This window comes from Sphaeramia orbicularis, chromosome 21 (assembly GCF_902148855.1).
Source record: "Sphaeramia orbicularis chromosome 21, fSphaOr1.1, whole genome shotgun sequence".
NCBI lineage: Eukaryota > Metazoa > Chordata > Actinopteri > Kurtiformes > Apogonidae > Sphaeramia > Sphaeramia orbicularis.
This window is the reverse complement of record NC_043977.1, coordinates 30,872,098-30,898,803: the sequence shown is the minus strand read 5'-3', so window position 1 is coordinate 30,898,803 and position 26,706 is coordinate 30,872,098. Positions and strand designations below refer to the sequence as shown.

At 39.3% G+C, this 26,706-nt stretch overlaps 2 protein-coding genes across 6 annotated transcripts in view; both read right to left on the bottom strand.

Annotated features, from left to right (window-relative positions):
- LOC115412733 (cyclic AMP receptor-like protein A) overlaps nucleotides 1-19,777 on the bottom strand; it is a 60,765-nt gene extending 40,988 nt beyond the window's left edge. For 4 of the 5 annotated variants that reach the window (XM_030125362.1, XM_030125363.1, XM_030125364.1 and 1 more), the window contains exons 1-8: nucleotides 19,612-19,777; nucleotides 16,503-16,555; nucleotides 15,452-15,506; nucleotides 13,560-13,616; nucleotides 13,404-13,464; nucleotides 10,902-10,989; nucleotides 4,958-5,047; nucleotides 4,429-4,467 (exon numbers count right to left, since the gene is read on the bottom strand). In XM_030125362.1, the coding sequence (XP_029981222.1) occupies nucleotides 4,429-4,467; nucleotides 4,958-5,047; nucleotides 10,902-10,989; nucleotides 13,404-13,464; nucleotides 13,560-13,616; nucleotides 15,452-15,506; nucleotides 16,503-16,555; nucleotides 19,612-19,692 (524 nt within the window). In that variant the 5' untranslated portion in view covers nucleotides 19,693-19,777. The remainder of the gene's footprint in view (nucleotides 1-4,428; nucleotides 4,468-4,957; nucleotides 5,048-10,901; nucleotides 10,990-13,403; nucleotides 13,465-13,559; nucleotides 13,617-15,451; nucleotides 15,507-16,502; nucleotides 16,556-19,611) is intronic. The other variant, XM_030125365.1, reaches the window with a different exon arrangement.
- Nucleotides 19,778-24,296: 4,519 nt separating this feature from the next.
- LOC115412613 (mid1-interacting protein 1-B-like) lies at nucleotides 24,297-25,925 on the bottom strand. The gene has a single exon (XM_030125211.1). The coding sequence runs from the start codon at nucleotides 25,615-25,617 to the stop codon at nucleotides 25,129-25,131; it is 489 nt and encodes a 162-aa protein (XP_029981071.1). The 5' UTR covers nucleotides 25,618-25,925; the 3' UTR covers nucleotides 24,297-25,128.
- Nucleotides 25,926-26,706: the final 781 nt, after the last annotated feature.

Sequence of the window (26,706 nt, the reverse complement as noted above, 5' to 3'; positions counted from 1 at the left end):
CGCAAAGAGGTAAACATAGTGGATCATGCAGAGAGAGAACAGCAAGAGAGACAACTACAGAGGTCTCGTCTTGACCTAGACTGAAAAACATGAATGAAAAAAAGAAGGGAGATGCAAACGATTCAGAAAGTTCAAGATTCTTGTTTAGGGTATTTGAGGTCAGGAATCGAACTCAGGTCACTGTGGTGAGACCAGGTGAGCCATAGGGGTGCCCCAGAATTAAGAATTTTGATAAAAGGCCTTCGACAAAGTTTAAATGGCATGTATAAGAAGAAAGTCTGAATTGCTATAAACACACAAATACACACAATTTCTAAGGAAAATGGATGCAAAATATCTCATGTATATTTTCACTATATGCACTATTGTCCTCATGTACTGCAGTACTGGTTTTTATACTTGCACTGTTGCTCTGTGTTGTTATCCTTTATTCTATATATACCTCCACCTGTCTGTCCGTGCGCAAGATAACTCAAAAAGTTATGGACGGATTTGGATGAAAATTTCAGGAAATGTTGATACTGGCACAAGGAACAAATGATTAAATTTTGGTGGCAACTTTTTTTTTTGGGGGGGGGGCACTGATCTACCTTGGTGGAGGTCTGCGCTCTCCGAGTGCTTTTCTAGTTTTATATATATTCTTATTCTATAACATGTGAGCGCTAACATTAAGCCGGGGTCTTATTCCTTGTTTGTGTGCACAAACTTGGTCAATAGAACTGTCCTGTGTTTCTCTTTTTATGTTTTTATGTTATATGCCTGTAGTGAAGAACATTAAGTCTGCCTTGTGCATGAAATGTGCTCTATAAATAAAGCTGAATTAAATAAATTGAATTGAATGATCCTGATTCTGAAATGTGACATCCAACACTATGCCTGAGATTTAGCTTACATTGCTAAAACTGCAATATTTAGTGATATTAAGTGCTTGGCCTAGTTTAACTTCATCTACACTTATTACGAAAGCCTCCAGGCAGAAGGGTTCAACAAAACATCACTGTACATTAACAAATGTAATGTTTTATTGGCAGGGGAATTGGATGTGGTAGATGTGTTATAAAGCTGGAAACTAGGAAAGGAAGCTTTATATATATCATGTTCTTTCACATCTTGCGGCTAACGTCAATGTACAAAGAATAGCCTCTTTTAATATGCAAATATGGGTGTGGATGTGTGCGCCTGTGACCACACAGGTCCAATAATGGCATGGGACTATGATGAAAGCGTTTCAGGGGAGACCTGCACGAGCGTCACCTTGGTGTGATTTAATAACCCGCTCTCCGGAATAAACAGCGTCCAATTACGCCAGCGCACGTCCTGTTAATGATGGAGAGACAGGATGGGGGTGGGTGGATGGCGGAGAGGGGAAAGGAGGGGGTGGCCTTTTTAACGATAGCGTGGGGGGCTGCGAGGAGGAGAGAATGACGGGCGGCAGCTACAAAGTGCTCTAATTAGCATGATAATGATCTGCCATTAGAGTCCGCTGTGCTCTACAGCTGAGCACTACCCGGAGAGTGAGTGCGAGCAAGACGGGAGCAAAAGAACGAGAGAGAGAGAGCGCGAAAGAGAGAGAGAGAGCGAGAGAGAGAGAGAGAGAGACGATGAAACAGAAGCCGCAAGTAAGATTCAGAGTGGGCAGGGGATGATAAAACTGAAGACAGGAATAGAGGTGAGCATGGAGGTGTAGATGGATGATGAAGGATTGCAGGTCAAGACAAGAAAGAGCAGAAAGAAGAGAGAAGCAGTGGGTGATTAAAAGACAGGGAGAGGGATAAGGTCACAGTAAGATGTAAAGGAATAGCTGAGAGAGAGAGAGTAGCAGGTAGTCTGACAAAGTAAAGACAGAAAAACAGATAACCACAGAGGGGCTCTGTCAGTTTTGGGGTAGGGTTAAGGCTGAAACTGGGTGAAAAGAAAGATCATCACAGACATGCACAGATTCAATCAGCTGGCCTAAGCCTGGCCTTCCCTCCAGTGCTGCTCTGAAGTGAAGGATGAGGCTCGGATGAAAGAAGCCTTAATTGAAGAGCTCGGTAGAAGATGAGAGTGCAGTAGAGACCCATCTGTGCCAGTCACTGTTCAAATGCAGCTGTCAACTTTGACCTATAAGATCCTACAGCTGAGTGAAAGATCACGATCTACCTGCTCAACCGCTCGCACGGGAAAGACAAACTGAGACAAAAAAACAGGAAGGGTGAGAACAGTAATGGCTCAGCTTCTACAGATACACTGGTTAAATGCTAAAAGTAAATTAGATTTATACTGGATTGTGCCAACACAGATTATTCTTTAAACTCTACCATTATGTTGTATCAAACATTTAAACATGCTAAAAACCTAGATTCAATGTAATTGAATAATGTAATGTACAAAAACTTTAAAAGGTGATCCAGTTGCAGCTTTAAACTTATATTTGTGCAAAATAAGTTAAGGGACAGATTCAACCCAACTGAGTTTTATGATGCGGCAGAATTTCTCTCAAGACACCTTCTCATAAAGGAAACTGTTATGAAGTTGCCAGAGTTGCTGCGAGGCAGCCTTTTTGTATTACTTACTGTGCTGTTGTCTGATTTAGTCTTCTATTATCTGGCCACATAGGTCCATTAATTTGACCAAAAAGTTTTTGCACAAAGGAGGATAAATTAGAGTTTCAGTGCTGAGCCATCATGAGTGGGCTAACCTACTTTTAAGCCTCTTTGCAAACAATGCACAGAGCAGATAAGGTTTCGCTCTCTTTTATACGTACAAGGTCCTGACAGCGCAATTTTTCTATTTATTTATGCTTTAGACTCAATTGAATTTCTCTTTAATTAAGTAAAGTTTAATTTACTGTGTTAACACGCTAATGTAAAACAGATTGAAATTTGATCTTTTTTAACATAGAAACCACAGAACTGAAATTAAAATGCAGATGTAATGCTGCCGCTGGATGAAAAGTTAGTTTCACCAAAGTGTCACAAAGTCTACAACAATTATTCTCCTTTATCCTCAAGACATCTCACTACAAAACAAAAATGTCGCCAAAGCTGCTAAGCTTCATCCTCTGGGGATCATGAACATCTGTACAAATGGCGATCCAGTCAGCAGATTTTCAGATAATTGAAACTGGACAAAGAACAGAAAAAAAGTAACTGGACAAAAGCGGAGATGGCTCACCCAAATTACCATCTCTAGAGACATACTGCGAGCCGGACTGAAAATACCCTGGTGATCATGTGCTTTCGATTGAAAAAGTAATTTTCGAAGTATTTCATTGCTATGGGATATAATACACACCGACGAGGCCAGCTAAGAGCGGTGACTCAGCTAAGCTTGAGTGCTTCCAATTGCTGACTCAAGCCCTGAAATTCTGCACCTCCGTCACACAGCGCTGTCCTCTGCTTTTCATTCTCCTTCCTCTTTCATCCCCTTTCACACCCTCCTCCTCTGAGCCTCCCCCACCTCCTCTGTCCTGCCCGCGCGCTTCGCTGAACTCTGATGAAGACACACTACGAGGCGTGGGCAGAGACAAGGGCAATCTATTTCTCTCTCTCTCCTCTCCTTTCCGTCAGGCTACGCTGCTCGTCTTTCCTTCTCCTGCTGAGTAATTCTCGGGCTCTCTAACCGTAGCCCGTATGTCTTGTCTCCCACCTTTTCCACTTTTCACCTGGAACACTAAAACCTCTGCCCTCCCATGCCTTTTTCCCTGCCAGCTGTCAGCAGGGTGTGTATGTTTGAGCGTACGCGTTTCTTTCTTGACGCTTGCTGCCTTGGCCTCTAATCTCTCGTCTGGTTTGATATAATTAGAGCTAATGAAGATTCCCTGATCCTCTGAGCGGCTCGTCCCTCTGGGCCACGACGGCGTGGAAAACTAGAAAGAGCCAAGGAGCAGAAGAGCTCTGATAAAAGAGACACAGGCTCGTTTAGCACAGCTGATAGCTATGTGTTGTTCTGCATGTGTGTGCGACTGGTTGTCTGCGAGAGTCTGTCTGAGTGTGTGCAGGCTTATTTGTTTAGAAAGATTGATTCCCTGCTGATGCTGCGAGCAGCAACGCGATTACCTTGGCTCATAGCAAAATGTTGTGTGCATGTGCGCGTGTGTTTGTGTATGTGTGTGCCTGGGATTGGCAGAGCCCTTGCAGACTTAGGGCCAGTTGCAGAAAGCAGTAGACAGGCATAATCCTTCATAGCCATCCTAAACACTTAAATACACAGTGTAGCAACTCCCCTAAATCTGACAAGGCAGAGGCAGACATGAGTACACTCATGTGTGCGTACTTCACACACACACAAATCTTGGCCTTGCACCAAGTGGGAAAAAACCCTCCAGGCTCCCCTGACATGCAACCCTTCACATTTCCCCGCAGAGACAGCCCTCCTCCCTCTTCCTCCTCCCCATCTCCCCCAGTGGGAGAAGCTTTGATGGCAGCGCTGAAAGGGTCTACTTACATCCCAAATCTCCAGGCTACGTGATCGTCTGTGATCCAGCTGGGGGAAGAGAGAGAGAGAGAGAGCGCGATGAGGGGGTTACAAAGGAAAGGGAGAGCGTGAGCGGAAGAGAGACTTGTGTGACTGCAGAGGGGAAAAGCTGTGCAGCTGTAGCTATTAATAAGCCGAGAGTGGAAAGAGAGAGCCGAGCCCGGAGATTAAGGCTCTGTCCCAATTCTCCTTCTACCGCCTCCTCTACTCGGCCTTCTCCTCACCCCCTTAACTACCCTCCAAACAAATAAAGTCTTTCCTTTTCTCCATAAGAACTGGAGTGTCTGAGGGGGTGTTTTTACTGTCTAAAGATTTGCTGATAATTACCAATTTTTATCACATAAAATCTTACGAGGGAAAGAGCCTGTCTAAGCACTGGAACGTGGCCAGAGCTACGGACCTCTATGAAAAAGAAGACATTTAACAGAATATACACTGTCACTGGCTGACACAGCAAAGAATTATACTACAGATGGATGGAACGGTGGGCTGTACTTACCACCAGAATCCTGCTGGTCCGTAGTAGCCCTTGAGCAGCGGTAAAGAGGCCATGACCAGAGGCACCCCCCATGCAGTCACATGATACAACCTGATAAAAGGGAGACATTTATTTCATTATGAGCGTCGAGACCAGTGAGCTTTACCCCTGAGAAAAAAACCCTATAACTAAATCAATTCTTTTCTTCTTCAGTTCATTCTAACTGTTGGCACTCACATCAGGGTCATTTTTCAGGTGCAGACAAATGCCTACACAGCCAGACTGCCAATTACTCAAGGTAATATAAACCATAATTAGCCTCGCTGTTGTGGAAGAGATGATTTGCAGAGATGATGTCTGCATCAAACCACAAACAGGGCAATATGCACACAGCAGGTGCTATAGTGACGTTCAATTTGAGGAAAGTTCAGGGTAAGTTTGGTAGCAAAAAAATATATGTTTATGACTTTTATGTATGTAAATGTGAGTGCATACAAGTTTTTGTGTAGTTGTGTGGACAGAGTCTGTTTCTATTGTTTTCTTTTCTTTTTTTTTGTGGTGAGCAAATTCCAGCCAGGATTCCCACCTTTATTTGTCATGAGGTTAAACATTTGTCTTAGGGTTAAGGTTACAACTACAACCATAACTACTGTATACCTCACCTGTGTGATAATAGCAGATCCAGCTCATTTTAATTTCAATACCCAAAAAAAAAACAAGTTAGGTCTACCATACAACCTGAATAAGAGGTATGTTTGAGATATATCTGAAGCCTCTCTGCAGCAGTGGGATAACTAAAGATTCAGCGCCAAGCCAATTTTTCATAAATGAGATAAGCAGTTCTCATTAAAAACAGACAGTGAAAAGATCTGCTGATTGTTATTGGGGTTTTCCATAGGTTTGGGAGGGTTTGCTGCATTTTCCTATAATTTTGACTACTATCAACACAATATTTATTTTTATTTTGAAAAAAGGAAAACATTTACTGATGAAGAAAAGCAATTCCCTGAAATATGCCTTTACATTTTTATGTGAAATAAAAGAATAAATGAGCGAAAAACACTGCAAAAAACTCTCACTGTAGCTTTTTCCCTTTTTCTTTGGCCTAGGTGCTATGTATAGAATTATATTTGTGCCAGTTTCTTGAGCGAGCAACGATAGATTCTGAGCACACAATTAGAGATTTTGAGCACATAAAAATATATTTTGCGAGCACATCAATTATATTTCAAAAAGAAATTACGCTTGAGCAAACAAAAATCGATATCGTGCTCCATAAATGCGTTTGCATGTTAGTTTTACTCATAACGTTCTCTCACAAATTCTTTCCGTGGCGCACAAACAGACCGCTGCGCTCGCTCGCTTTCCCCTTCCCTCTCTCGCTCAACCTCCCTCTCCCTGCGCGCTCAGGTTGTCGTGTCCGCACGCTCAACTTGACACACACGCTACAATTGTGCCACAAAACCAACCAATCAGAGAGCTTGCAGAAGTACACTCTGATTGGCTGTTCACTCTCCAATTAGCTCACTAGTTACATTTACACGAAAAAAACAGCGCTCGATGAGACAGACACGGACCGGAAGAGGAGGAATTGATTCTACACAAACTTCGGTCAGTATTTATTATTATGATTATTGTCTCATGTCATACCACTACTTTGTTTAGTTTTTGTACTATAGTGCCATAACGTTAGGACTGCATTGTCTGGGTTTACATTATATCTATTTATTTGTATAAGTTTGTGTAGAATCAATTCCTCCTCTTCTGGTCCGTGTCTGTCTCATTGAGCGCTTTTTTTTCAGGTAAATGTAACTCGCGAGCTAATTGGAGAATGAACAGCCAATCAGAGTGTACTTCCGCAAGCTCTCCGATTGGTTGGTTTTGTGGCACAATTGTAACGTGTGTGTCAAGTTGAGTGTGCGGACACGACAACCTGAGCGCGCAGGGAGAGGGAGGTTGAGCGAGAGAGGGAAGGGGAAAGCGAGCGAGCGCAGCGGTCTGTTTGTGCGCCATGGAAAGAATTTGTGAGAGAACATTATGAGTAAAACTAACATGCAAACGCATTTATGGAGCACAATATCGATTTTTGTTTGCTCAAGCGTAATTTCTTCTTGAAATATAATTGATGTGCTCGCAAAATATATTTTTATGTGCTCAAAATCTCTAATTGTGTGCTCAGAATCTATCGTTGCTCGCTCAAGAAACTGGCACAAATATAATTCCATAGCTATGAACAAACAATTAGGGGTTACACCTAAAAGTTTACATAACTGACACCATAGTCTAAATGTCCAAGCTATGACTGTATATGTCAGTCCTGAAAAAAATAATCATTCACAGGAGAAACTAACTTCAATGAGCATATCTTTTACAATTGAGCACATGCATCATAAACTTTTTTCGCATAAACTAAATATAAATTTATAATAAAACTGAACCACACTGATGGTTATTGTGAAATGTAACGTCTAGTAAAAGAGGTTTGTGGTAGTAGAAGTTGTGTAAGCTAGTGGTGATGACACAGTGAAACAAAGAAGTGCAGTGAGGTTCATTGCAACTCGTAAATGGAATGCTTATTCTCTTAATTCCAGTTTGTTTTGTGTTTTTCTTTATCATTTATACTTATTTAAAATAGGTAAAGTTTAAGTTTTAGCAAATTTATGTGAGACTGACTTTTGTAATGATGTTCATTGTTAAACAATAATAACGACAATAATGATACTTCTCACGCTATTATATTTGTATATGATGCCATTATTATGGCATACATTTTTCTTTTGTCTCCAGGGTTACTTTTGTTTACATTAGCAGCATTTTATTGTTTTACTTTTGCTTATGTCAAACATATTGCTGCTTCAACTTTCACTCAGGACCAAATTTCAACCTAAAAATGTGAAAGAAATACTGGATTTGATGTTTGTCATCATAATTATCAATATCAACTAGAGAAAAAAAAGTCAATTCTGACACACTGTTAACTATATGAGTAACTTTTCTGACTATTTATTCCCTAGCGAATGATTCAAAATCATATTGGAGGGATTATTCCAGAAAAATGTGTTATATAAACTCGGCAACTGCTGAAAACATTACTACAACAAAAGATTTTCATACCACTTATCAATATCATTTGTAAACGAAGAAAAAGAGATAATAGATAAAAACATGTACGTAGAGTCTCTGATTTTGTGATTTTGTGCTTGTTTTATTCATTTTTTAAAACATCAAATCAAAATAAGGAAAACGAGAATAATTTGAGTTATTGTTTACAAGATGATAACATTGTAAAAGATGGTTATTTTTGGTTTTAAACTTCAGACAAACACTTCATAACATCAGAAATACAGAAGCTGAACATTGAAAACTATTCTAATTGTAAAAAAAAAAAAAAAGGAAATAAATAAATAAACCCTAAATATTCAGGAATATAATTACATAAAAACAACAAAACATAGAAATGTTTTGTGGTTTATTAGGCAGGTAAGCACAATAAACCCAAAAGACAAAAAGTGTGTGTCAGGAGAACAATAATCATTGCAATATGAAATTATATCATGATATTATATAAAATTCTATGATGATATTCATAACTGTTATTTTATCACCAAATTCTAGTGTTCCATATCAATATCAGAATTTCCTGTCGTGAATCCTCACACAGACATGACTGTGTATGTGTGGTAGACAGATGAGATGTGTGCTCTAGTTTCTTTAGGTGTGGGCGTCGATACTTTATAGACCGTACAGCATCGGCCAGTCAATAGAGTGGAAGTCCTGCCCCTGACTTGTTCCAAGTGCGGTCAATCGAGCTGTGGCGACACAGCTGACAAACACTTAATTCCTCACAAGTCTTGCACCACACACAGACACACACGCACACACACACACACACACACACACACACACACCCACCCACACACACACTCTTTTATTCTGCCTTTCAGCGGGGTGCGCTATATACAACTGCTGCACCCATCTGATGGACAGCAGCATAAGAGGATGCCAGAGGCGGTGGTGAAAGAGGGATGGCAGGTAGGTGACACAGGATATGTATAGATCCCAAACTTAGAGAGAGACAGAGAGTTAATCGAATATAAGAGAAAGCATCAAGGAAGGAAAAAAACAAGGGGAAGAAAGGACAAAAAAGGTACATAAGGCAGAGGTGCAAAAAAAACAAAAGCAATTGCAACCAAGCAAGTAAAAGCGCAAGAGTGAGAGAGAGAGAACAGAGGGAGTGAGAGACAGACACAAAGACGGAGAGAGAGAGAGAGAGAGAGAAGGGAGGAGAGAGAGAGAGAGGGAGAGAGAGAGAGAGAGAGAGAGAGAGAGAGAGAGAGAGAGGATATGGTTGTGGGAGGGGAGATACAAGCGGTGAAATCAGTGCTGCCAGTCTGTAGCGTGACGATTGGTGGAGGAGGGAGGGGGATGGGGGGAGCTTGTCAGGAAATCAATGCTGAGAGCTCAGAGACCCACAGCCAGCCTCACACACACAGGCAGACGAGGGGCACACACACACACCACACACTGGCGGCGCTTTGAGAGGGAGATGACGAGGTCCGAAGCAGCGCTCAACATGGGCTTAATGAGGCACAGCAGGACCGCTATGCGCTCTGCATCTCACACACCTGCACACACTCACGCGCACATGCGAGCCCATATAGAAATTTCTCTGGAGGCTCAATCTCATTTCTCACCTCCATCTTCAGCCTCTCTGCTATCTCCCTGCCCATAACAGATTCAGTACACCTGAAGCCGCCTTCAAACACACATAAAGATGCACGCACACACACACAGTTCCCATCCTCTCTTGCATCCACTTCAATCACTCTTAGATCATCCAGCCTCCATTCTCCGTCTCCTCTGGCGATTTGTTCATTCATAAACCATCACACGGCGCCGTCATTATGTCTATGTGTGTGGAAGAGAGAGGATGGGAGGTTAGGGGGGCTGATGGGTAATTGTGCATGCATGCAAAGACACATACCCGCCTGCCTAAACACATACAGCTTATCTATCCACAGTCAATACATGACAGCCCTCCTGACGCTCTGCCTTCGCTTTGGTCTAGCCTATTAAGCACTGTGCTATTTTCTCCTTCGCACACTGTCTGACCAGCTACACACAGAAAACAAAGACATATCCTCCTCCCATCTCAGTCCCCCTGGACTCATGAGAGGTGTGCAGCTGATAAGGCTCTGGAGCAAACGGATTTTGGCCCCCTAGCAAGCATCTTCCTTGCACCCATAAAACTGTCTTTTTCTGAGTTATACCACCATTTTATCGTCTGGCTTATTGCTAATCAATGCAGGGAAACTCCCATGGGGGGGGGGCACCATCTTCTTTTACCACCCCACACCCTCACATTCAGAAGGGTAGGATGGGTGTGCACACCTAAGCACATCTACAGGATACAACCGTGAACAATCAACTTGACTTAGCAAACAGAGTTGCCACTAACTTGTTAAAGCTGCTACTTTTTTCCGCCCACAGACACATTCATTTTTTTTTTTTTTTTAAGAATGTGTGTTTGTGTCACAAAGCTTTGCGCTAGGCATGGAAAATGAGAAAATATCTCACACGCACACAGGCAAATTCACACTCGCTCTGTGGAGAGTGCTCATGGGAGTTTGAGCGACAGAAACATAGAGCCACAAAGCGTGAAGATGGGTGCATACACACACACACACAAAAACACACACTTAACGGCTGACACTCACTCCCTTTTCAATTAGAGCGTCGGCTGGCTGGAACAGAAAAGGAGGAGGAGGGGGGAAGGAGGGGCTGTCAATGCTCTGCGGGGAGACACATGCTCTGGCAGACCAAACACATGCGCGCACACACTCACACAGAGGGGAACTGGCCATAACAAAACAAGACACACACATTCAAAGGAAGGCGCAAGACGCATAGACAAACAAACATTGACCTGTGTGCACACACTAGGGACGGTCAGTCTCCAACTCACATCTCATATCTATTCGTGCTTATTTCTCTAACCAGGTTGAGGTACAGGTTCAGAGTGATGAGGCAAACCCAGGCCAAGGCACTCCAGTCTGCAGAGACATACACACACAGAAAAACAACAAGGTCAAATTACAGCACAGCTCCTCACCACACAAAGTGCACCTGCCAGAACACACACGTATGTATTGGTGCTTGTGTATGTGCATGCATGAGTTCCACTTTTTGATAAATGAGGGCCCATTCTGCAGTAATATGAGGGAAACCTGTGGCTTAGGGTGATGGATGAGAGGGGGGAGCTCAGAGAGAGATAATGATGAACTGTGGAAAAGCAGAGGGAGATAACGCAAGAGTGGGGGTGAGAGAGGAGATGGAGGAAAAGTGTGGCACAGAGATGGAGGGGGGCAAATAGAGTGGACTAAGGAGAGTGTGAGGAAAGTGAAAAGAAAAGAAGAAATGAAACTAGGAGCGGGCAGAGGGGAGAAATTACGCTATTTCACACAGACAACAAAAAGAATCTGGAAAGCTCACTTCCCCCTTTATGCCTTTGCATTCAACCCTTTTCCCTTGTGTGTGAGTGTGTCTGTGTGTGTGTTTTCGTTGACAGGACAGGCAGGCCAGGTCGTTGTAATGATGGATTCTTTGAACTACATACTCAGTTTACTCAGTTTCACACAACACCCCCCACCACCACCACTACCACCAACCTCTAACACACAAGCACTCAAGAGGCCTTTAGGAATGGCATGCAGTGACTAAGAAAAAAGCAGATTGGCTATCCAAGCTGTCATCACAATAAATCACCATCATTGTGAAGGCAAGTGCATCTTACATAACCAAATGGCGGCTAAAGCTTTGGCTGAACTTGACAATCAACAGTTTAGCTTTGCCACCTGTCCTGACACAGAGCCTGCTACCATCCTTCCCTCGTTTGAAACATATTTCATAAAATTTTATTGGTGGGAGTTAAAAGCAGAGCTGTGCTATGTGGTCCCACTAGACTTGACACTTTGCAACAGAACAAAATGCCTGTTCGGCTGGCGTTTATGTGCAGCCATTTGTCCTCAGCTTGAAAACCCTCATGATAAACTGAGGAGGCATGCCACCGACCCTGCAGCACTAAGTCACTCCCTGTTACCGGGTATTCTTCTGTGTGTGATTATGTGCAACGTGTGTCTACCTGTGAGACCAATAACCCAACCTTTGAAAAATGTCAGATCCTAATGCTAGTCAAAACTGGAATTAGCATAAAGCAATGCCAACTCATCCTGAATCACAAGGACAACCATCACACTCCACTGACTAAAAACCTACAGGTCATATGCAGTATTTACATTTCAGAAAATCACCACCTCATACCTCAGTTTCAAATTTGAGCATAAAAATCCCCAAAACCTCAAATTTCATGAAAAACTTTTTATGCTTTAGGAGAGGTAGAAAGGTCTGAGTGTGTGCAGAAATAAGGAAACAATAGATGGAAAACAACAATGAAATGGAACAGTATTTGAAGAGACCTAGAATGAATATTTGTCTCTTTCACAGGAAATATGAGAAAAAGTTTGAAACAATCATATAGGTTCCAAACCAGCAGATTGGTTTGGTCTAGGAGGCAACAGCTGTCAGACACCTGAAAGTACCCAGACTTTAAATCTATCAGCCCCTCAACCACTGGATAAGGATTCATAAGAAATACTACTTTGAGCAGGCAATCTTTCAGAGGACAATTTTTGTAGAATGTCTAAATATTTGTATAACAATTGGGGATGGAGGCGTGCATTAATGCAAATCTTCTTTTTCAGATTTTCTGGAAATTCAGTTAAAATTTGCATGGTTCTAAGAGTATAACCATAGACTCATGTGTGGTGATCTGTGCATGTGTGTGTGAATACTGCCCTTGATATCTATAACCAATGCTAAGTAAAAGTGCTTTTAAGGAATTTCTGGACCAGACACATTGGTAAAGTCTGCCAAATAAAAATGATTAAATAAAAACAGTAGAATGGGCTCCTGTTCATACATTCAAGTATACAAATACCACATGAGAGAAATACAATTAACATAATATTACCATAGATTTCATATAAGATATGGAAAAAATAAACAGCAAATTAAAGCTTAAATCACTACCAATATCTGCCTACGGGTACTCAACAGGTACAGAGATTTTATATGAGTCTGAAACTGCTTTCTCACCCAAGAAATGACTAATTTAAAATGTAAAATGAATATTTGTCACAAAGCCCATGTCTCATGTGAAAACAACTCCCATGCTGTATTTTCTGGGCTTTGAGAGAGAAATGGTGCTACAAGCTGGAACATTCACTGTCAAGGGACATTTTTAAGCCAGAAAGTAAACTTCCACATTGATATAAGAGATCTTCAGCAGATGTCTTTGTTGGATCTCTGCTCTTTGAGTGAATGCTTACTTGTCTCTATTGTAAAAACCATTAAAAAAAAAAAAAACAAAACAGTGTTCCAGTGAGTAATTAACACTCTTTTGCCTTACCAAAGTATGTTAGCCACCAGGCCTGGAAGTCACACAGAGATCCCTCTGGATGGGACTCACCCTAATGAAAGCATAAAGAAAAGCATGGAGAAACATCTTAGCTGATGCAGAAAAGACAATATATGCGTGCTGAGTGAAAAAGAGTGAGTAACTCACCATGACATATGCTACGCTGTCAAAGAAAGCAGCTACAGTGAGGCTGAGAATCATTTTCTGTATAAGGAAAAGACCAATCAAAGACAATACAATCATATTAATATAGAGAGAAAGAGAAATTATTGATCAAATAATCACTGCCTGCTTGGCATACTGCTTCCCTTGCGGGGACTAATCACAGAGGACTGTCTCCTCTAATTCCTTGTAACTCACTGTATCTTACAAGGAAACTAGAAAAGCACTAAAAGAGCACAGACTTCCACCATGACCACCAGTCCACTATTCTTCTCATCATACAACATTATTAAACCACAAGTTATGCCCTTTCTTTTCTTTCGTTTTGTCAATTGCTGTTCAACCAAATATGACCAAAGTAAAATGAAAGGTTCCAAACTTTGTGTGAATACATGTCATAGTCTTGGGGTCTTCAAAGGGGCTATTCTGTTTGAATGGAGTCCTATGAGAGAAATGGCTCAGCACCCTGATAACAATAGGATGTGATGATCTCTAACATATAGGCTGCACATTTATGATACCACCTTAAAAAACCTAAAACTAACGAAATATTTATTTTGTGAGACAACAAAGAGCTACGTCTACCTTAGATGTTGTGACAGACCTCCTACAGTCTGTCGTGTAGCTGACTGCTTGTGTACTTTTATGCCTCTTTTCTTGTATTTTACCATTGAAACTTAACTTAAAAATCCAAACTAGTCACAAATCTGTACCTCCATAGCTGAGAACTTGGCTCTGCTATACCAAAAGACAAGCTGTTTTAGATATTACGAGAACATGTGATGTCAGAGGCCTGATACCAGTGGCTCACAGTGATACAAATGAACAAAGCTTAAGCTACCTTGCAGTGGAATAGCTGTTATACTTTCATCAATGGTGAAAAAGCTGACATTGGAGTCTGAATAACTGAGGATATAAGGAAAAACATTTTCAGCCCATTGACAGATGAACAGAAGTCAAAAAAGGACAAGAGAAAAGCATAGGAAAATGGGAGTGACCACATAACTTCCTTAGAATTAGTGATGAATCAATAATGTGTGCACCAGCAGCCAGTCTTACACTTGACTTTGCACGTACTGGCTGTTACAAATTCTGGCAGCCATAAAGAGACCAACACAGATACACACAAACGCACAGACGCACAGTGCCTTATCTAATTGTGTCCAGCAATGACCCTGCCGAGGCTACACGAGAAGAGTAGGGGGGGAGGGGGAAGGGAATGGAAGGAGAAGGGGAGGAACTGGAGACAGAAAAAGAGCGTAGGAGGGCCAGAGAGCACTAAAGACTATTGACTGATGGATAAGCTTTGCAAAGGGATAGAGGTAAGGAGAAGGTTTATGTGGTGTAAGAGGAAAAAGGAGGAAGAGGAGAAGGAAGACGACAAGCAGGAGGAGGTTAGGCACTCTGTGACCCAGTCCAGAGGTAATAGGATCCATCAGTCCCACGTTAAGCTGTCATTTTCTTCAGATTAGGAGGATAATGTGAAGCGCAACCTGACAGACCTGCTCGACGGCCTTCAAGCACATAAGCATTCAAAAGCTGCACTCACGCAAACATCATACACAAGCACTAATGTACCTCAGAAAATTCAAACTCTAAGAAGATCTATGAAAAATTACTTCAGTGGAAGAAAAAAAACAAAAGAAAAGGCTCTAAATCAACATTATTTATATATGAAATACAATACAAAAAAAAGCACAAAGAGGAAGACATTACCACAGCAGAACCATGAGCCAATTAACTCTACAATTGATTAATCTGTGCACTTAATTGCATTCAATTATGCCAAGATTTGCCATGGTTAATTGAACATTTTTCCAGTGGCAATGAAGCAAACAGAAATGCGCAAAAAATTAAAAGACTGAGTGCAGATTTACCTGAGCCAAAGAATGATACCTGCGAAGCAGCCAGATCACAAACAGCATAAAAAGGCTGAAAAAAAGAAATGAAAGACCACAGTGAGATGCTTCATGCTAATTACAGGGGCAACAATTTGAGCAGGACAGGCCAATTGCCACCCTAATGATGATGTACTTTGGTGCATGAAAATACATCATTACTTCACACTTATCCCCGCAGGCTGTCTGATAACCTTTACTGTAACTGCTGAGTCTTTAGCTTGTAGTCAGATCACTGACCATAAAAGCAATGTATGTTCAGACTGATTAAACTTGCAGCAGAAAATCTACTAAAGAGCATCTTTCGTTAAGTGTCCTGCCAAGAAAACCAAATACAGCAAAAGGGTGAAGCCATCATTTTAAGCAGCCTGAGATACAGAATATACCCAGACAATCCCTCAGGAAAAAGAAATACAGAAAAATAGGGACAATGGCTTCTTTGACATACAGATGTTGCCGTTTCTGAAAAGTGCTGAAGTACTAATATTAATCACAACTTATTAAAAGTTTATCATTACAAACTGAGTTCCATAGTCAGGTGCATCACATCATCACTTCAGCATTATGTCATTGCACAAACATGGAAACAAAACAAAAACAGGTAGAGTATAAGCACAAGACCACAATATAGTGCAAACCAATACAAAAAAACCACAAACCACAACCTCAACACACCTCTTGACACAGTGTCAAAACCAGCTGAACACTGTATTATTCTACAATTAGAATCAAAGCTGAATGACATTACACAGATAAATATATATATTGTATCTATTATACCCATGGCCCACCTCTTGATACTATTTTTGCAGCAAAGAAGAATGTCTTATGGGTGCAACATGTAGCCCAATATGTTACTTGCTAACTATGTTGCTAACTGTTATTACTCAGACATTACATTCTGTAACACAGACTATAGATCTCTCAAATATTGCTAGCTCACTGACAATTTGCTGTTAATCCTGTTGGTCTGGAATACAAGTCAAGCATAAAAAACATTGATACTAAGATAAATGGAAAAAATATTTACCATCCTACTAAGGAGAAGGTTCCTGTGGCTCGCTTTACTGTTAGTATCACCACCTGTAAATCCAAAAAACAAAATTATCTATAGAATCTGATATTAATATAAATATTTTTTACTTCTACATTGTTACACAGTGACCTGTGTGACTACCTATGCTTTGTAAACAGTGTTATTACTATAAACATAATTTGGACTGTCTCATGGTGAGTCAATGTTTGTGTATTTGTGCACATAAAAATATTGTACTAAAACACAATGACAAGCACCTAAGATATGTATGAATGTCACCTCCACATGCATTTGACCCATTTAAATGTACCATAAAACACAGGGGCCTTTTCAACGACAGCTAAGTGAAATAAAATACTAACTGGAAGTGTTGATGGAGTTACAACCAGACACACAGCATACTTCCATGAACGGAAACTAGACTGAGTGCAACTCAGACAGAAACCAGAGAGGAAAAGAGTACGGAATGAAAAGAATGAAATGTGCACTGCAGGTTTAGGAGCAATGAAGGGGCCTGCAGCACAGAGCAGGGTGTACCCTTACAATCAGATGAGGCCTTCTGCACGTATTGTCAAACACCTGTTTCCTCGGAGCTGTCACAACAAACCCTGTTAACGTGATCAGCTGCATATACCATTGAAAGCACACAGCTTTTGCTCTATACAGCGTAAAAAAAACAGGGACATCTAACACCCAAACAAACATGAAATGTAAATGTCATGGTTCAAGTTACATTTTTTAACATCTTTTAGACTGGAAAAGTTGAAAATGTTTGAATTACGGACACACTGGACTAGTTATTGTTTTGATTATACTTGCATGAAGGCCCTAAACACTGAACTGTGGCTGCTGTAAGTCCATATTGGAGTTCAGTGACAATTGTATAGTACAATCATGAAGATGAGTAAGATAAATCAATACAGATTATTTTAGTTTTTCTTTTGTTTAATAACTACTTCACTTAAAAGGAGAAAGAACGCTGTTGAGTATATGCCTGGGTTCACATAGTTAAAGAGAGTGGAATAAAGAAGGTTTTTGACCATGTATTAGACTTTCTTTGGATGTAATTATAGACTACTAAAATGTTTCTTGTAAAATAACGTTTGGACTTATTTGGATTCTTACCCCTTATATGTCTATAAAATGGCTTAGATTAATCTGATACTTATCAGACTTTGTTAGGAATCACATCTTCACTAGTGTTTTAATAACTTTTTTAACAAGTTTATTGTTCAGACGAACATAAATTGAGATGGAGATTGTCAGTGTTGACCATTTGTTACTAGGTTAGTCAGAAAATAAATAGGACAATATGATATATTGCTTGCCATTAGCAAATATTTGACACTGATGCAAAGATTTTTGCTTTAGGCAGGACAGCATTTCACCTGCATTCCCCCCTGATACAGCTGTGTAATGTGATCAAACGATATCCTGGACCGTCACTCTGTTAGTATGCAAATCACCATTAATCTTGACCTTAAAAATGCACCAAAAATAGAGCTTCTGAAGGGAATGTGTTCTCACTTAGATCAGAAGCAGCAAACATCCTAAGACTAGAATTTATTTAATTTCCTTTACCCTTGTGAAGTAAATGATAATTAGTTCTGTATACATAGGTAGAGCTTATGTCAAGAGCATGTCAATCCCTTCAACACTAACAATTAAGATCATGTTTGGTATTACAGCTTATTTGTTACAGGACTTTTGGTAAATAAGAGCCTATTCCACTACTGTAGAAATGTTCCCGGTGGTGTTCAACAGCAGATGAGGGCTAATGTACTTTTACCTCAACTATTCCATGACAAAAATATGTAGTTCAATTAATGTATTAACAATAGCTGAAGACATTTATCCCAAAGTGATATTTTATTGTAGAAGCACTGAATGAGAATACTACTCCAAAATAAGGAAATCTTAAGAAAAACACCAATTTATACATTTTAATGGGTCATGCAGGGTAATAAACGGACAAATGAAATCTGCACTGACATTGTTATTTGAATTGTCCTATTTAATGTTGTAGCTCTTCTTACTGTTTGAATTGTGGTGATGTGTTTTTGGATTTCAGGATTGTGTTTAATTTTTACATAAATGTCTGGTGGTGTTCATTTTGATATGTCAGCCCAGCTGTGAACTGGCAACATGTCCATAGTGTACTCCTCCTTCCCCCGAAACTTCCTTTTGTTTTCCGTCTTACTGGATCTTGACGGAATGCTGGAAATGTATTTTGAAGTGTTTTCATATTCAACTTGTCCATATTTCAACAAACACTGATGTGTTTAACATATTCTAAGTATAAATAAGGGTTTAACACTGCAAATAACCATTTGGTTTCTTTTCTCTCAGGACCAACAATTACTGTTTAAGTTATTATTTCATTGTGGATATTGACTGAGATGAACATTTCTGATAACATATTTGGTCATATCCCCTAGCCGTAGATGATATTCTAGTAGTTATCCAATTATTACTGATTTAATAAGTCAAAAGTGCACAAAGCATTAGTTATTTTCCATTACAAATATTTGTTTGTGTATATTCTCATAATTCTTCCTGTTCCAGTCCTATAGGCTAAAATACTTCAGTTAGCCACATAAAAACTGTCCCTTTTATAATATCACTGACCAAAACAGACCCAGTCTACATACAGATCTGAAGTTCAACCCTGAAATAACGGCTTATATCAGCAAACGAAAAACTGGATCATGAGCAAAAAATACGCACCTCAGCGGGCGCCAGTCATCTTATCAGATAAAACTAATAAAGGTAACCTGTCTATCAGCGGATAAGGGAGCACAGAGGGTTTATACAGGAGCCAGTGCCTGATAACAAATATGTTAACGGCTAACTATATAAACTATATCAGGACGAGTACCCAGTATGTAGGACTGACAACTTATATATTATTATCTGGAACGATGCCTGTGGTTGGCATCCACTTATCCATAACCTAATTAGTATATCAGCAACTAAATAATCTATTGGAATTAAATTATTGCAATTTTTCATGCAAAAATTCGTCATAAGCTAACAGTGACACGTAATGTAGCTAGCTGCTATAAACGCTAAAATTAGAGTTACGCTGATGGTGGCTACTTACGCATCGATAGTCTTCTGAATGTTCGTTAAAAAATACACAACGGGAATCATTATTCGTTGTCTTTATGTTTTGACTATCCATTTCAATTAAGAAGGATGTATTAATCTATTTGTATATGTTTTGTTTTCTTACAGCTTTGCTTGTATTTCCTGGTTGTACCGTGCGCGTAAAGGGACAAAAGAGTATGAGCGCTAACGTACGCAGTTAAAATTTGGATTCAGTGTCTCCTGAATGTTGGAAAACTTCCAAATCCCACATTGAAACAACATTTCAGAATGCTACTGTGTACTCTTGTTACTCTGTTACTTATCTAATCTAATTACAGTTAGATTACTTAGATTGCTTAAATTCCTACCACTCCCTCAGAAAACGAGATGCACGTGAATGATGACACCTGGCAAACATGTTGTTAGTGATAAAAGATGACGATATATTTATCTTAGATGCTGTGAGCATTTCCTGTGAAATGCAGCAACTAATGTCACCTTTGTCCTAAATGTCAAAGCCATGACTGCCCTTCTGTAAAGAGTTCAAGTGAGGCAAAAGGGAATTTTACTGTTTAGGATATTTAGGACACTTAACCCAGTTTGAAAAATGTCTCCTCTGTTCATTTCATTTCAATTTATTCCGTGTTTTAGAGATGGACAACACATATATTTGGACACTTTAAATACAGCATGCAATAAAAAAAAACAAAAAAAACAACAACTCTGATATTAACATTATAATTTTGTAAAACAGCCTCATTATATTAAACACAATTAAATGGAGGTATCTGCTCTGCTAGAGAGACTGGAACTTTAAAGAGAGACTTTTCACTTTCCTGCTATTGTTTTTCAACAGAAAAGAGTCAACTTCAGTGATAAGAATCTGCTGCACCTTTGAATGCATTGTACTTTTAAAGCTTTCATAGCTCTGTGTGTGTGTGTGTGTGTGTGTGTGTGTGTGTGTGTGTGTGTGTGTGTGTGTGAGAGAGAGAGAGCGAGCAGGAATGAGTGGGTGTGTTGCACCTATTGTGACACTGAAACTCTGCCGCATTCATTTCCCTCAATGGCCTTTAAAGGCTGTCAGTAACTTACTAATGAAATAGATTTCTGTTTTCATTTCTCCACTTAACAAGGCAGTACATAAATAACACATTCACACAAATACTAGTTGTCCCCTCCAAAATATATTCAAATGTCAACATAAATTAAAAATTAAAGGCAAACTTGCTTGCCTGTAACTTTCAAGTGCATCCGCAGGACACATTAAATATTAAATGTGAAAAGCTGACTGAAATTAAATTGGAAATCCATGTTTTTAGTTGATAATTACTGCAGATAGTTCAGAAAATCACAGGTGAAACAAAACTAACAAAAACATCAGTGACAGAAGAAGCCCTCAGATCATTTATTTAAGTAAAAGTAATAATTGCTGGGAAAATAGTACAGTGTCCGAAACCTTAAGTATATTTATTATCAGCAGAATGTAGTCATTGTGCTTCAGTCCCTGCTAGTGTTTTACTATTGTTTCTGGATTCATAGGACTGTTGCATTATGTTGTATTTTACTACTCTAGATCTTAAAGGGTGAGCTCATTTAGTTACTTTATATACTGTTTGTAGGTTAATCTACAGAAATACATTATATTCTACATTCTACAAGATCATAATGTTGGGAGCATCAATGTCCTGTTCATAAAAAAAATACTTTTTATAGGTTTTTATAGGTAAAACAGCCCTGTGTCTATCTTTGAGGACCTAGAAACAAGACCTTTTTCTAGTTAATCCTAGAGCGATAGTTAAGATGTTTTATCTTAACCCATAAAGTCCCAGTGCTACTTATCTGGCAGTACCAAAATAGTTTTTTCCTCTATATCTGCCTTTTCTTAAGTGATCTATCACCATTTATTATGATATTATCCTCTGCATTTTGCATTTTTTCAGTGTAAATCAGGTATTTTTCTATATTTCATATACTGATCGTGCATGTTTATAAAAACTCAGATTAAAGTTGTGATTTATTATATCAGGAACAGAGAAAACTGAAGAAAATGTGACTTTTTCAAGAAAATATATCATTAATTGAACATAAACCAGGTGTGTTCATCCACTGTCATTGATCCAACTCCATGGGTTTTACTGGTGAATCAATGTTATAGAAGATGACGGTGTTTCCACGTTCACTACGGAGCCTCTGAACGTCCAAATGGATCATATCTGATGACCATGAAAAGATGACAAACTGTATTTTACAACAATTATTTATTAGATTAGTGGATCAACAGGTATTATACATTTTAGATCAGTGGATGATGTTGGTCACTGGTGGGTGTTTTGGTCTTTATGGGTTAAAATAAAGAAATGTATCAACATATAAGGAGCATTTCATCCTTCATTCCAAATCAACACATTTGGAGGTGAGTGGTTTTCAGTGGACAGTAGGGGGATGAAAAACTCTAATATGAAATGCTCTCAGATAAATGTAATGGTGTAAAAATACAAAATTTTCCTGTGACATGAACTTGAGTAGAAGTAGCTATAAATCTGCATGAAATGGAAATACTCAAGTAAAATACAAGCACCACATATCTGGACGTGAGTGAATTATATTCAAGTAATGATGTAAAGGTCATGTTTTTCAGCTTCACACTCTGTAGTTTTGGAGCTGAGATGACTTGAAGTGTTGTTATTTGAAGCAAACAAACAGGACACATTCCACAACTTTATCTTCAAATCCATCTGTATAATTTTGTCATTTTCAGGCGATTGTGTTTAAATGATAATGTTTCTTACAGTGCATTTTTGTCCACTTTTTATTACCAATGATTCCAATAACACTGCAGTGTTTGAAGCTATCTTTGTCATTCAACAGGGAGTAATGCACAGACAAATTATCAATAAAATGAAATGAACTGGTTCTAAAATGTAAAATCTAGGGATTTTAAGTGCAGCAAATGTGCAGTTAACTAAAATAAAACACTTGAACAGCATCCAGTCGACATGAAGAGGCCAGCAGTTGGTAATCATTACAACACAATTTTCACTGACGGATAACATTTGTATTCAAAGCTGTGGAAAAGACAGACAAAAAAAATGTTATTTCCATCTTAATGCTTTTGTGTTTTGACAATTTTTATATTCCTGTCCTATATTTCAGCAGAATCCTTACAATGACAAACTGACTCCAGACTGTCTGACACTCATATAAAGCATGCTTTTGACTGACTTACTACTGAATGGAACTTCAAATGAAAACTACAAAGTAGGTAACAGTCTGTTTTGCAGTGCACTTAAGAGAGTAGCAAAAAAAACAAACCACTGATTCATAAATGTTTTATAGATATGGATCAGGGTTTTTCTGTTTCTTGTGTGATCTGAAGCCCATAAAGAGACAGTGCTACTTTTGTGGCAGTCCCCAAATGTTTTTTTTTTTCTCTATTTTTAACTTTTCTTAAGTGACTTATCACCATTTATTTAATATTATGGTCAGTATTTTGCATCCTTAAGTGAAAATCAGGTCTTTTCCTACATTTAATTTACTGATCATGATTGATGGCCGTAGAAGCTCAAATTAAAGTTGAGGGTTATTATATCAAAAACTGACAAAACAGAGGAAAAAGTGACTTTTCTGGTAAAATATATCATTAACTGTACATAAAAACAAGAGTCTCCATCCACTGTCATTTATCAAACTCCATTGGTTTTACTGATGAATCAATGTTGTAGAAGATGACGACATTTCCACATTCACTATGGAGCCTCTGGATGTCCAAATGGGTCATATCTGATGACCATGAAAAGATGACAAACTGCATTTTACACCAATTATTTCCATGTATTAATAGGATTAATGGATCAACAGGTATTTAACATTTTATATCAGTAAATAATTTTGGTCACCAGTGTATGTTTGGGTAAGGGATGTAACGATTACCGATATAATGATAAGCCACTGTAAAAATGGCCAACGGTTAGTATTACCGTTTAAATTCTAATTATCATGATAACCGTGTTTGATCACCTCACTTTTCCAGAGAAAACACCTATGTAAAGATCTGCTTTTATGTCAAATATTTGAGTATTGTTTTAATTTATTACAATTTTAATTTTCTATACCTAATATTTGGAACCAATATTCACTTCTAAAGTCTTTGAAAAGGTTCGTTAAGCATCTTTATGTTATTTATGCAATAAATTATATACATTTTTCAAATCGGACTTTATATTTTTTTTGTGTTTTTTGTCCTTTTGTGTTGAATTAGTAGGTTAAAAAGTGAAAAAAAATAATAGGCAGATGAAATAGATGAAGTTGTGCTGAAAAAATATAGTAAACATTTCTGTATATAGTAAATAAAGGAAAAATCAAAAGTACTGAAAAACGGCCAAAATAGGCTCAGACCACTGAGGGTTAATATTTGAATGTTTCTGCCAACAGAAGGTACATTGTGCCAATTATTTTATTTAGGGTTTTTTTTGTTGTTGTTTTTTTTTCAAAATACAACTTGGTTAAATTATTTCCGTGTGTGTATCATTACTTTTTTAACATTTTGAGTACAATTATAACAATACCGCGATAATAATGATAACCGTGGTAATTTTGGTCACAGTAACCGTGATATGAAATTTTCGTATCATTACATCCCTAGTTTGGGTCTTTAATTGTTAATATGCATTTTTTTAAAAACGGAAATGAGAAAAAACATGAAATTCATATAAAAGTTTATTTTAGAAACAAAGTTTGTACAAAAGTGGTACAGGAGAAGAGTGAATACAAAAGCATTTACTTATTTTACAAAAGGACATTTTCAATGATTGCTTAATAGTAGCAAAAATGAAAAAAGGAACAATATATCTCATGGAAACCATCATTATTCTTAATGCAAAAGAATTCTCAGTAGATTCCAGTTCATCGACCATGTAGGACCTGAGGAGATCACAGGCAGCTATACTCAGCATCCGCCTCCTTCTCATTCAGGCACAGTTTAAAGACACACACACACACATCAGATCAGTGGAAGCACTGGTCATACACAGACAGATTGATGTGAACACACTGACTTCATTAGCATTAGACAAATGTAGCTCAATCTTTAGTCAGTATTGCTTTCAGAGAGCTGGTTCAAAACAACATGTCTAGTATTTCATGCACTTCCTTTTTTTCCCCCCAGCTTTGAAATAACATTCGGCTCTTACAATATGAGGTAATAAATAATATCTTAAATAAATCTTTAAATACGTTTCATCTGTGTATCATAAAAGATGAATGCATGATGTGTACAACACCCTGGAGTGCAAACATACAGTGTGAGATTTGGTGTTAAGTACGCAAAATGCTTTCTTCAAGATCAACACATCTACAATCAGAGTAGACCAACACCTTGTAGGCCAGCACACAGAAAAAGCTGCCTTTTCTGTACCATTCATGAAGCTTAGTGAGAAATCGGTTTAAAAAGTCCAACAACAACAACAACAACAACAACAACAACAACAACAACAACAATAAAAAGAGTTTTCAGTTTCATGGGCACAGACTTTTACTGCCCCCATCCTCCAATTCCAATCTCCTGTTTGTAGCGTTTGGTGACACAGTTGGCCTGTTGCGTCAGTTTGGAGAGCACCCCTTGCAACCCGGTCAGATGGTACTGAAACTGCTTCTCCAAATCCTCATCTTCCTCGTATTCTTCCTCAGAGGATGATGATGATGCAGAAGATGTGGATGCAGAGGAGTTTTTGCGGCTGATCTTCATGCTCTCTTTGCGCCTCTCGTCAGCGGCTGCGCACCTGACGCCCCACTCGATGTCCCTGCGGATGGACTTGAGCAGCTGGTAGTAGCTGTACACGTCTCCCTCGTCTTCATATGATCTCAGAGGCAACGACGCTTTGTCCTCATCCAATGGGACGTCCCGCAACAGACTGGGCACCATGATGGTCTGGTCCATGTTGTTGACGGCGCCGATGAAGCGGTTCATGGCGTTGAAGAGGTTGTTTTTCTGGGTGGGGGTTTCTGGCAGCTGCATCATCATTTTTGGCAAGAGTTTGTCTGACGTGAGAGCAGAAATCCGAGTTTCTTGTCAAGCGTAGCGGAGTGTTTTTTTCCCTCTCTCTTCCCTTCGTGCCCTGCTTTAATTCTGCGCTGATCGGCTTAGAGAAGCGGTGGTTTGTCTGGAATTCTGCACAGAAGGGATTGGCTGTCCTCTAGAGTCAGGCTTGTTGCGCACGGTTCTTGAGTTCCCCTTTGGAGATGTTTCTGTTGCTGTTGCTTTTCCTTGTTTGCCGGATGACGGTTGGGTCCCTTTTATAAATCCCATTCAAGGTTGGGACGTGGTTTGAGGCGGTCCTAAAACCTGTTTGTCAAGTTGTTTCAGTGCACTTGTAACTGGACCCAAACGACCTGAAATAGCACACAGCAAGGCAGAGATGTTTGGCACATATTCTAGAAGAGGAGTGGCTTCAAGATGACAGCAAGGTATGTGATTTGAGATGTCAAAGCAGATCTGTCTACAAAGTCTACATCCATAATCTGTTCATCTTTTTTTAAATTTTTTTTTATTGCGCAATATGCCCAACACTGTATGCTGCGCGCAATTACGCACAACAGTTGCTGCTTTACCCAAAGGTGACTTACCAACCATGCATCGTGTTTGCCCCTCAGCTGGTGGGTCTTACCTCCTGGTGACAGACGTGACTGACATTACATCACCATATCCCACATACTATTCCAATGAGACAGGGTAGACACAGACACGCACGTAGGCTGTGGCAGTTATACATATTCATTAGCCCAGCCATCAGCCCACTGCATGGCCTTCCTGTTAAACCAATCCCATGTCGATATGCATTTCCTGGAGGTGGAATTAGTCAAGGTTGAACCAATAACTATGTTGCTGTTGCCGCCCGCAAAGAGCAAACAGAACAAACACATGGTGGAACTTCTTTTTTTTGCTCTTTCATTATTCCTGTCGCCTGTAATTTTATCTAATGACCTTTGTTGTCTCACCTCTAAATGTACATAAGGAAATATACTCTTTCATTTATCAGGTCATTTTGAAAGCTATGGAGAATATCATGGTAGTATTAGTCAGTTCTGGAATGTCTGTACTGTAAAAATATGA

What these genes read in the sequence shown, in the direction of transcription:
- LOC115412613 (XM_030125211.1), bottom strand. Translation starts at nt 25,617, where the DNA reads ATGATGATGCAGCTGCCAGAAACCCCCACCCAGAAAAACAACCTCTTC.